This window comes from Procambarus clarkii, chromosome 72 (assembly GCF_040958095.1).
Source record: "Procambarus clarkii isolate CNS0578487 chromosome 72, FALCON_Pclarkii_2.0, whole genome shotgun sequence".
Lineage (NCBI taxonomy): Eukaryota > Metazoa > Arthropoda > Malacostraca > Decapoda > Cambaridae > Procambarus > Procambarus clarkii.
The window spans coordinates 4,452,993-4,465,709 of NC_091221.1; the positions used below are offsets into that span (position 1 = coordinate 4,452,993).

At 50.6% G+C, this 12,717-nt stretch overlaps 1 protein-coding gene across 1 annotated transcript in view; it reads right to left on the reverse strand.

Annotated features, from left to right (window-relative positions):
* LOC123773768 (uncharacterized) overlaps positions 1-9,217 on the reverse strand; it is a gene marked incomplete in the record, with an annotated part of 148,893 nt that extends 139,676 nt beyond the window's left edge. The window contains 3 exon segments of the mRNA XM_069312348.1: positions 2,105-2,946; positions 3,796-3,929; positions 9,069-9,217. Coding sequence (XP_069168449.1) covers positions 2,105-2,946; positions 3,796-3,929; positions 9,069-9,193 — 1,101 coding nt within the window.
* Positions 9,218-12,717: the final 3,500 nt, after the last annotated feature.

The following is a 12,717-nucleotide window of genomic DNA, read 5'->3' on the forward strand; positions in this document are numbered from 1 at the left end:
GAAGACCAATGTTTGTCACAGTGAGTTTATTTGATGTACTAAGAAGTTCGTAGAGTTCCTTTCATATAAAGAGTATAGGTTAAAGAGTACACTTGTTAATTATCTTGGAACGTATTCTTGATGTGTCCTAGTGTAGCCGTGACGACTCTGAGAATAACTTTGATGTCTCTGAGGATAACTTTGATGTCTCTAAGAATAACTTTGATATCTCTAAGAATAACTTTGATGCCTCTAAGAATAACTCTGATGTCTCTGAGAATAACTTTGATGTCTGAGAATAACTTTGATGGCTTTGAGTGTATCCTTCCTATATAAAGAGGGCAATGAACATGCCTTTTAATGAGTGGAGATGACTTAGAGAGATTCTTTAACTGTGGGAAGATGTTTTAGAGCGTATCTTTGGAGCGTAAAGATGTTACGAGAGAATCATTTAATGCATAAAGATGGGTCGGAGAGTAACTTTAGAAATATTATGAAGAAATTACCTTTGACTTCTTACTCCATGAAGTACAATGTTAGTTACGAAAGTGTTGAAAGAAGTTACACTTGATTATTTGTTTTACTCCGTGAAGAATGATTTTAGTTAAGAACAGTGTTGAAAGAATCCTTTGACTATTTTCGAAAGAACGAAAAGTTATTTTAGTTAAGAAATGAGTCAAAGAAGTTACATTTGACTGTTTTTAGCTGAATGAAGTGTGATGTTAGTTAAGAAATGTTACAAAAAGATTGTTTTAGTAAATTTTTTACTGCATACAGTGTATTATTTTTTAAGAAGAGTGTTGGTAAGAAATATTAAGTTGATAAAGAAATAAATAACAAATTTAATTGCAAATTAACCTCGGGAAAATGACTAAATACTTTGTAATAAATAATTTGTAACTAAACAAATTTGCAACTAAATTTGTTGAGAAAAAGTATTGCTGTTGATAATGCATAACAATGAACTACTTACTGAATGGTAGACATAATTAAATAATTGATTTAATAAACAAAGCAGAGAACACGTAAGAGAATGCAATGAACACAGAACATGCGGGGAACAAAAAATGAACTTGCACAGAAAATTAAAACAAAGCGAATATACAGAGTATATGAAGAATGAACAAAGAATTTGTGAAGAACATGCTAAAAACGTTCTATGAATATGAATAACGTGTAACAAGTTGTAAAGAGAACATGCTGTGAACATTTGCAGAACATGTAAGAACATCTAACAAATAAGGAATGACCGACAGCTGAGCAGAGAGCGCTTAGGATTCGTAGTCCTGAGGTTCCGGGTTCGATCCCCAGTGAATCGAACCCTGAACCAAGTAAAATAAATGAGATAAAAGTAACTGCCTTTATCTCATATACCACATCTGAAATATAACCGTTTTTAATTGGGGTCAAATTGTGCTCCTGGTAGCAACACTACACTTATAAACGCACAGAGCCGGGTCCAAGAACTAATATCTGATACTGTGAATTATCTTTTAAAAATATCTGCTTGTGTCCGTAGAGTTTATTTTTCTCCATAAGAACTCTTAAAGACCGCCGCGAGGACAAAAACTCTGGAAATATTTAGTTTTTTCTCCATAAGAATTCCTTCAAAAATTTCTATGAACGTATTTTCTGAAAATGGACTAGATATGATTTTAACCAAAAGGCTAAGACAAAGCGATGGTATGGGGACTCTGAACAAATTCCGCCTAAAACCATGTGACACAGAGGCGCCTTTTAGGAGTTCGTTAAATCTGGCGTGACAGAGATGAGTTTCCCCAAAAGAAAAAATCATCGCTAAGTGGTCAACCCCCCTACTCTGGTGTGAGTGCACACGTGGGTGTGTGAGTGCACACGTGGGTGTGTGAGTGCACACGTGGGTGTGTGAGTGCACACGTGGGTGCGTGAGTGCACACGTGGGTGTGTGAGTTCACACGTGGGTGTGAGTGCACACGTGGGTGCGTGAGTGCACACGTGGGTGCGTGAGTGCACACGTGGGTGTGTGATTGAATACCTAGCCTCGCAACACCATCTCGCAGCCACGCCTACACAACCTCCCACCCTACACAACAACATACAGAATTAATAACTGTTATGTACCTGGCAGAGTGTGTGTTATAGTCACCTGAGAGGAGAGTGGCAGGTGGGAAGGTCTCGTCCCACCGTTGTGTTGTCCCTCACCGTCGCCGCCAGAGTCCCTGTAGTAGCGCTCCTGCAGCTGATGGTCGCTCTCCCGCGTGATGGTCACCGTGTCTCTCTCACGATGCTTGTCACTGGCCACGCTGTTAGAGCTGCTCTTGTCCTGTCGTCCGGGCCTGGACGGCCGCAGGGAGCTGAGGAGACCTGTTAACACTCCACGACTACAACGGCCCCCTTCGCTCTTGTTCAGTCCCGCGTCAGAGGAACTGTGCGTGTTGTTATTCTGGACGGGTCCTCCACCATACGTCACCAGGTCTGGATAACGCATCTGTAAAGCCGTCTCGAAGCTGTGATCCGAGGCAACTGACAAGCGATCCGCTGGTCGTGGCTCAACCTTCACCCAGGGACGGTCTGGTGAAGGCGTCCGCTTCAATCTGGGGCTGAGTCGTCGCAGAAGTGCCATCAGGCCACGGTGCCTTCGGCCCATGGGTTGTGGCCCTGATGCAGGAGAGTATGGCAGCGTGCTGGCCTTGTGACGCACAGGCCGGGCTGCCCGAGGCGTTAACTTCTCCATGACAGCCACACTGACGGCGGGTCTGGGAGGACCGGACAGAGGCCCCACACTAACGTCCCTGGCACTACGGCTAAACCCGCGCCACAACCGGTATTTGGAACCGGAATGAGGAAGAGTGCTTGTGCGGGGCGTGAGCAGGAGGGACGGGGTGAGCAGCAGCGTGAGGAGGCACCCCTCAGACCTACTGGTGGTAGTCTCCACAGGAGGGCTGACGCGGTGCAGGTCATCACACGACTTGGTGGAGACTGGCGGACCTGGAAATAAATAAATATTTTTAGCTTTGGAGAGACAAGGGTAATGATAAATACCTGAGAGAAGAAGAGCGGGCCAACTACAACCATTCACATGCATAGTAGCAGGCAACAGTAAACTTAGCGGGACGCTGTTATGGAGGATCCCGTAGTGGCACACCTTTACTGGCACTCACTATGGCACTAAGGATTAAGTGTTTTGCTAATGTTGTCCATCATTTGTATTTAAAGCAAGTTGATGAAACATTTAAAGACGAGTGTTTCAAACACAGGAAGTGAACGTAGGACTTCAAAAAAGATTGGATTTAATTAGCTGTGACTCATGTGCAGCGAGTTTCGTTCATGAAGGAATGGATTATGAACGGGATTATGGATTATCACACCATCCATAATCCAGAACATGTCTGGATTATGGAACATTTTGATCCTTGCGAAGTGTGGGTTGTCACAGACCATAACAATGTTACTCGCGAACAATGAGGAAACAACCTTTGACAACCCTCCGGCTTCCTGTTCCCGTCGAGGCCACTAGCGAGACATAGTGATCCTCAGGTAAATTCAGGTAAGAGCTCGAGCTCCAGGGAATTTATGGTCTGATTGTCCAGTTAAGTGAACTTCAAAACCACATGAAAACGTCTTGAAGATGAGCCATAGCAAGCATGTTCTCCCCACCAAGCATGTTCTCCCCACCAAGCATGTTCTCCCCACCAACCATGTTCTCCCCACCAAGCCTGAAGGACTGCCAGGGAGTCATACTTGTGTGTGACTCACCTGTAGGGGGTGACTTACACGCGTGACTCACCAGTGTGAGTCACACTTGAGTGTGTGCCCTGGAGGAGCAGAGTGACTCACCTGTTTGAGAGTTGGTGCGCCATGGCGCCCACGACCAGCGCGGGCGGCGGTGGGCGGTGTGGAGGGGGTAGCGGGGGGCGGCAGCTTCAGGGGGGGTGAGGGGCTTGTTGGCCGGCCGGGTGTAGGTAGCGCTCCTGAGGGGGGACACCTCCCATTAGTGAGGGGACACCTCCCATTAGTGAGGGGACACCTCCCATTAGTGAAGGGGACACCTCCCATTAGTGAGGGGACACCTCCCATTAGTGAAGGGGACACCTCCCATTAGTGAAGGGGGACACCTCCCATTAGTGAAGGGACACCTCCCATTAGTGAAGGGGCACCTCCCATTAGCAAGGGGACACCTCCCATTAGTGAAGGGGACACTTCCCATTAGTGAAGGGACACCTCCCATTAGCAAGGGGACACCTCCCATTAGCGAGGGGACACCTCCCATTAGTGAGGGGACAACTCCCATTAGTGAGGGGACAACTCCCATTAGTGAGGGGACACCTCCCATTAGTGAAGGGGAAACTTCCCATTAGTGAAGGGACACCTCCCATTAGCAAGGGGACACCTCCCATTAGTGAAGGGGACACTTCCCATTAGTGAAGGGACACCTCCCATTAGCAAGGGGACACCTCCCATTAGCGAGGTGACACCTCCCATTAGTGAAGGGGACACCTCCCATTAGTGAGGGGACACCTCCCATTAGTGAAGGGGACACCTCCCATTAGTGAAGGGGACACCTCCCATTAGTGAAGGGGACACCTCCCATTAGTGAAGGAATACCTCCCATTAGTGAGGGGACACCTCCCATTAGTGAGGGGACACCTCCCATTAGTGAAGGAATACCTCCCATTAGTGAGGGGACACCTCCCATTAGTGAGGGGACACCTCCCATTAGCAAGGGGAACACCACCTATAAGTGACGGGACACCTCCCATTAGTGAAGGAATACCTCCCATTAGCGAGGGGACACCTCTCATTAGCAAGGGGACACCTCCCATTAGCAAGGGGACCACCTCCTATAAGTGACGGGACACCTCCCATTAGTGAAGGAATACCTCCCATTAGCGAGGGGACACCTCCCATTAGTGAAGGAATACCTCCCATTAGCAAGTGGACACCTCCCATTAGCGAGAGGACACCTCCCATTAGCAAGGGGACACCTCCCATTAGCAAGGGGACCACCTCCTATAAGTGACGGGACACCTCCCATTAGTGAAGGAATACCTCCCATTAGCGAGGGGACACCTCCCATTAGCAAGGGGACACCTCCCATTAGCAAGGGGACCACCTCCTATAAGTGACGGGACACCTCCCATTAGCGAGGGGACACCTCCCATTAGCGAGGGGACACCTCCCATTAGCGAGGGGACCACCTCCCATTAGCGAGGGGACACCTCCCATTAGCGAGGGGACACCTCCCATTAGCGCGGGGACACCTCCCATTAGCGCGGGGACACCTCCCATTACTACTAAAGCTAGCAAGCACCCAGGAAAGGGCAGCAGCAAGCATGCCTATAAGATTATCAGTAATTACCTCTTTGTGTAACCCGAAACGTTGAGATATCAGTCAATTAATGAGTCGATAAACGTTGAAATATCAGTCAATTAATGAGTCGATAAACGTTGAGATATCAGTCAATTAATGAGTCAATAAAGGAACTAATAAGTACCTGTATTAGTTCCAGCAGGCAACACATAATAACTACACCCATAATAACTACACCTGGTACAGCCTCATCCTCCACACCTCACTTCACCCGACTTCAGTGGACATTATTATTCATGTCAACAATAACTGGACTTATTTAAGGCTTTGGTTGATGTCACGATTGATGTAGAGGTGAAGAAATGATGTAACATTAACCCCTTTGACTAGACCCACAAGTGAGGGGAGACACTTGTGGGTCTAGTCAATAGTCGAGGCCCTCAAGTGAGGGGAGACACTCGTGGGTCTAGTCAATAGTCGAGGCCCACAAGTGAGGGGAGACACTTGTGGGTCTAGTCAATAGTCCAGGGCCTCAAGTGAGGGGAGACACTTGTGGTCTAGTCAATAGTCCAGGGCCTCAAGTGAGGGGAGACACTTGTGGGTCTAGTCAATAGTCCAGGGCCTCAAGTGAGGGGAGACACTTGTGGGTCTAGTCAATAGTCCAGGGCCTCAAGTGAGGGGAGACACTTGTGGGTCTAGTCAATAGTCCAGGGCCTCAAGTGAGGGGAGACACTTGTGGGTCTAGTCAATAGTCCAGGGCCTCAAGTGAGGGGAGACACTTGTGGGTCTAGTCAATAGTCGAGGCCCTCAAGTGAGGGGAGACACTTGTAGGTCTAGTCAATAGTGGAGGGAACCTGTCCTCAAGCTAAGGTCGAGCAGGCGGCCGACGGCCCCAAAGGCGTTTCATCAGTGTTATCAGGCACTGTGCACTCAAAATGAGTATTTTATCAAATATAAGGTAATATTAATGTGTGACACAGAGACCAGGCTGTGTCCAGCAGGAGGCAGACATGTGACACAGAGACCAGGCTCTGTTCAGCAGGTGGTGGACATGTGACACAGAGACCAGGCTCTGTTCAGCAGGTGGTGGACATGTGACACAGAGACCAGGCTCTGTTCAGCAGGTGGTGGACATGTGACACAGAGACCAGGCTCTGTTCAGCAGGTGGTGGACATGTGACACAGAGACCAGGCTCTGTTCAGCAGGTGGTGGACATGTGACACAGAGACCAGGCTGTGTCCAGCAGGTGGTAGACATGTGACACAGAGACCAGGCTGTGTCCAGCAGGTGGTAGACATGTGACACAGACACGAGGCTGTGTCCAGCAGGTGGTGGACATGTGACACAGAGACCAGGCTGTGTCCAGCAGGTGGTAGACATGTGACACAGACACGAGGCTGTGTCCAGCAGGTGGTGGACATGTGACACAGACACGAGGCTGTGTCCAGCAGGTGGTGGACATGTGACACAGACACGAGGCTGTGTCCAGCAGGTGGTGGACATGTGACACAGACACGAGGCTGTGTCCAGCAGGTGGTGGACATGTGACACAGACGTCTGCTGGGTCACACTGGACGTCTGCTGTATCACACTGGACGTCTGCTAAGTCACACTGGACGTCTGCTAAGTCACACTGGACGTCTGCTAAGTCACACTGGACGTCTGCTAAGTCACACTGGACGTCTGCTAAGTCACACTGGACGTCTGCTAAGTCACACTGGACGCCTGCTAAGTCACACTGGACGTCTGCTAAGTCACACTGGACGTCTGCTGGATCACACTGGACGTCTGCCAAGTCACACTGTACGCCTGCTAAGTCACACTGGACGCCTGCTAAGTCACACTGGACGTCTGCTAAGTCACACTGGACGTCTGCTAAGTCACACTGAACGTCTGCTGGATCACACTGGACGTCTGCTGGATCACACTGGACGTCTGTTAAGTCACACTGGACGTCTGCTGGATCACACTGGACGTCTGCTGGATCACACTGGACGTCTGCTAAGTCACACTGGACGTCTGCTGGATCACACTGGACGTCTGCTAAGTCACACTGGACGCCTGCTGGATCACACTGGACGTCTGCTAAGTCACACTGGACGTCTGCTGGATCACACTGGACGTCTGCTGGATCACACTGGACGTCTGCTAAGTCACACTGGACGTCTACTAAGTCACACTGGACGTCTGCTGAGTCACACTGGACGCCTGCTGGATCACACTGGACGTCTGCTAAGTCACACTGGACGTCTGCTGGATCACACTGGACGTCTGCTGGATCACACTGGACGTCTGCTAAGTCACACTGGACGTCTGCTAAGTCACACTGGACGTCTGCTAAGTCACACTGGACGTCTGCTAAGTCACACTGGACGTCTGCTGGATCACACTGGACGTCTGCTAAGTCACACTGGACGTCTGCTAAGTCACACTGGACGTCTGCTAAGTCACACTGGACGCCTGCTGGATCACACTGGACGTCTGCTAAGTCACACTGGACGTCTGCTGGATCACACTGGACGTCTGCTGGATCACACTGGACGTCTGCTAAGTCACACTGGACGTCTGCTAAGTCACACTGGACGTCTGCTAAGTCACACTGGACGTCTGCTAAATCACACTGGACGTCTGCTGGATCACACTGGACGTCTGCTAAGTCACACTGGACGTCTGCTAAGTCACACTGGACGTCTGCTGGATCACACTGGACGTCTGCTAAGTCACACTGGACGTCTGCTAAGTCACACTGGACGTCTGCGGGATCACACTGGACGTCTGATGGATCACACTGGACGTCTGCTAAGTCACACTGGACGTCTGCTGGATCACACTGGACGTCTGCTGGATCACACTGGACGTCTGCTAAGTCACACTGGACGTCTGCTGGATCACACTGGACGCCTGCTAAGTCACACTGGACGCCTGCTAAGTCACACTGTACGCCTGCTAAGTCACACTGGACGTCTGCTGGATCACACTGGACGTCTGCTAAGTCACACTGTACGCCTGCTAAGTCACACTGTACGCCTGCTAAGTCACACTGGACGCCTGCTAAGTCACACTGGACGTCTGCTGGGTCACACAGAGTGACTTAGGGTTTTCTCTACATTTCACCAGGTCAGAGGTCACCTTAGTTTACCTCAGTGGTGGAAGGTCATCAAAGCCATTAATATTTGATGCACTTAAATCCCCGGCAGTTTACGCACTCTTTACCTCACAGATGATGACTATCACAGTGACCGTCAATGTTCATATTGTCCGCCACACTCACCTTCAAGCACCGAACACATATTTTATAATTATGACAAAGACTGTGTCGAGCGCAAAATGCTGTTGGGAAGAGTCCTTCCTCACGCACACACACACACACGCCAGGGGCGCTGTTACCAGCAGCAGGGGCGCTGTTACCAGCAGCAGGGGCGCTGTTACCAGCACCAGGGGCGCTGTTACCAGCAGCAGGGGCGCTGTTACCAGCACCAGGGGCGCTGTTACCAGCAGCAGGGGCGCCGCTACCAGCACCAGGGGCGCTGTTACCAGCAGCAGGGGCGCCGCTACCAGCACCAGGGGCGCTGTTACCAGCACCTGGGGCGCTGTTACCAGCAGCAGGGGCGCTGTTACCAGCACCAGGGGCGCTGTTACCAGCAGCAGGGGCGCCGCTACCAGCACCAGGGGCGCTGTTACCAGCAGCAGGGGCGCCGCTACCAGCACCAGGGGCGCTGTTACCAGCAGCAGGGGCGCCGCTACCAGGGGCGCCACTACCAGGGTCCTGGGAGGCGCCCCAGCCAGCCAGCCACTCACCTCACGTGGCAGTAGGTAAGGTTGAGCTGCACGGGGTTGACTGGGATCTTGGCCCGCTCGGAGCTCGACACTCGCACTAATTCTATTTTGGGTCGGGAGTGGTTGGGCCGCGCCTCCGAGCACATGACGTCACGCCCCCTCACACCAACCTGCAACAAACCATAAACTATTAACTTGAACCACTAAACAACATGTCTCTAAGCAACATCACCAAAAAAAACTAAATTTAAACACCCAAATTCCTGTTACCTAGCAGTAAAATAGGTACCTGGGTGTTAGTCAGCTGTCACAGACTGCTTCCTGGGGGTGGAGGCCTGGTCGAGGACCGGGCCGCAGGGACACTAAAAGCCCCGAAATCATCTCAAGATAACCCAAAGAACATAGATCAACAATAATAATATGAAGAGAGGCGACGCAGACCCGCAGACTTCACCGGACCTCTGCTCGCCTCTTCAAACAAAAACAATTAACAATTTTTAAAACAACATCCTCCGTGGAGGGCGGGGAGCGTGCAGGTGCTGCTCACCCCGGTGTCAAGACCTCCTTGTGCAGGAAGATGCCGTGACTTTGTGATGGCGGGCGTCTCCTTGAGGTAATCTTGCGTCAACAGGCCGTCGACAGCCCGCACCTTGTGAGGCTTTACTATGAAGAGATTTATTGACCTCGTGCATAGTGGCCTTTGTTGAGGGGTCCTGCTGTGGGGCGCACGCTTCCGGCTCACTCACACTCTTACACTCTTCACACACACTCTGGTATATACTCTCAGAGTGAGTGAGTGAGTGAGTGAGTGAGAGAGAGAGAGAGAGAGAGAGACAGAGAGACAGAGAGAGAGAGGAGAGAGAGACAGAGAGAGAGAGAGAGAGAGAGAGAGACAGAGAGAGAGAGAGAGAGAGAGAGAGAGAGAGAGAGAGACAGAGAGAGAGAGAGAGAGAGAGAGAGAGAGAGAGAGAGAGAGAGAGAGAGAGAGAGAGAGAGAGAGAGAGAGAGAGAGAGAGAGAGACAGAGAGAGAGGAGAGAGAGAGAGAGAGACAGAGAGAGAGGAGAGAGAGAGAGAGACAGAGAGAGAGAGAGAGAGAGAGAGAGAGAGAGAGAGAGAGAGAGAGAGAGAGAGAGAGAGAGAGAGAGAGAGAGAGAGAGAGAGAGAGAGAGAGACAGAGAGAGACAGAGAGAGAGAGAGAGAGAGAGAGAGAGAGAGAGAGAGAGAGAGAGAGAGAGAGAGAGAGAGAGGAGAGAGAGAGAGAGAGAGAGAGAGAGAGAGAGAGAGAGAGAGAGAGACAGAGAGAGAGGAGAGAGAGAGGAGAGAGAGAGAGAGACAGAGAGAGAGAGAGAGAGAGAGAGAGAGAGAGAGAGAGAGAGAGAGAGAGAGAGAGAGAGAGAGAGAGAGAGAGAGAGAGAGAGAGAGACAGAGAGGAGAGAGAGAGAGAGAGAGAGAGAGAGAGAGAGAGAGAGAGAGAGAGAGAGAGAGAGAGAGAGAGAGAGAGAGAGAGAGAGAGAGCAACTACCACTACCACCAACACACCACCAGCCCCCAACTACCACTACCACCTACACACCACCAGCCCCCCAGACAGAGAGAGAGAGAGAGAGAGAGAGAGAGAGCAACTACCACTACCACCAACACACCACCAGCCCCCAACTACCACTACCACCTACACACCACCAGCCCCCCAGACAGAGAGAGAGAGAGAGAGAGAGAGCAACTACCACTACCACCAACACACCACCAGCCCCCAACTACCACTACCACCTACACACCACCAGCCCCCCAGACAGAGAGAGAGAGAGAGAGAGAGAGCAACTACCACTACCACCTACACACCACCAGCCCCCAACTACCACTACCACCTACACACCACCAGCCCCCAACTTCCAACAGGTAGTGGTTCTCGCCCAATGAGAAAACAGCGAGCGTGGTTAATATTTTATCACATGTGTGGTGGAGGGCGCTCCTGTGTGTGTGTGGTGGAGGGCGCTCCTGTGTGTGTGTGTGGTGGAGGGTGCTCCTGTGTGTGTGTGTGTGGTGGAGGGTGCTCCTGTGTGTGTGTGTGGTGGAGGGTGCTCCTGTGTGTGTGTGTGTGGTGGAGGGCGCTCCTGTGTGTGTGTGTGGTGGAGGGTGCTCCTGTGTGTGTGTGTGTGGTGGAGGGCGCTCCTGTGTGTGTGTGTGGTGGAGGGTGCTCCTGTGTGTGTGTGGTGGAGGGCGCTCCTGTGTGTGTGTGGTGGAGGGCGCTCCTGTGTGTGTGTGTGGTGGAGGGTGCTCCTGTGTGTGTGTGTGTGGTGGAGGGCGCTCCTGTGTGTGTGTGTGGTGGAGGGTGCTCCTGTGTGTGTGTGGTGGAGGGCGCTCCTGTGTGTGTGTGGTGGAGGGCGCTCCTGTGTGTGTGTGTGGTGGAGGGTGCTCCTGTGTGTGTGTGTGTGGTGGAGGGTGCTCCTGTGTGTGTGTGTGGTGGAGGGTGCTCCTGTGTGTGTGTGTGTGTGTGGTGGAGGGTGCTCCTGTGTGTGTGTGTGTGTGTGTGGTGGAGGGTGCTCCTGTGTGTGTGTGTGTGTGTGGTGGAGGGTGCTCCTGTGTGTGTGTGTGGTGGAGGGTGCTCCTGTGTGTGTGGTGGAGTGGCTCCTGTATGTGTGGGGGGGGGGGGGGGGGGAGGGCGCTTCTGTAAAGACATCAACCCAACACTGCTACTCCAACGAGGCCCTACACCTGCGTCCACTCTCCTCCCACACCCTACCACCACTGTTTTGCTAGGTCCCCCCCCCCCCCTCTCTCTCTCTCTCTCTCTCTCTCTCTCTCTCTCTCTCTCCATCTATCTCTTTCTATATATATATCTGTATATCTCTCTCTCTCTTATAACAATGTTATAATTGTGAAAGTCCACTACGGGTTCACCATAGCCCGTGCTACTTGGAACTTTGAAATTCACAGTAGCTGAATTTATAACAGCAATATAATTGTTTACCGTTGGCATGAGGGTGGACCACCGCTGGGACTAGCTCAGTGGCCTAAAATATTTAAAAAATAAAATAGCTATTCATTTTCTTGGAAAAGGGGTTATGGAGGGCATCTGAAAATGTGGAAGGGTTATATTTTATACTATTACGACCAAAGTATGACACGGAAGAATATTTATATTCATTTTCGCGACATCAGTGAATATTAGTGAATATTTCTAGAGAGAAATTTAGCTTTGAAATGTTAGTTTTCAAAATATTTTGATAGGTGTAGTCGGCGAGCAGTGCCAAAAATCATCGTGGGATCAGAATGTGACTTTGGCACACTGTTCCCTCTTGAATTCTGGCGACGCCGACCAGCCTATGATCGTCCCATACCTCAGATCATTTCCCCTGCAAATTTGGATGAGGCTTGCCCTAAGTGTCTGGCCTCCAACTTTGGACAGACATTCTATCTGGAGCCCTGTTGCAACAGGGCTCCATTAAGGAACATATAATCTCTTCCCATAACCAAACCATCGCCAGAGAAATCCTAGTAAACAACACAGAAATCATCGATAGATACAGCGATAGCAGGCGGCTTGACGTTTGCGAGGCACTACACATCAAGAAGTCAACACCAGCAATCAACAGCCAATTATTGCACAACTATATTCTACCCACCTCAAGACTCCGCTCCAATATAGAAGCATCAAGAAATATGGACCAA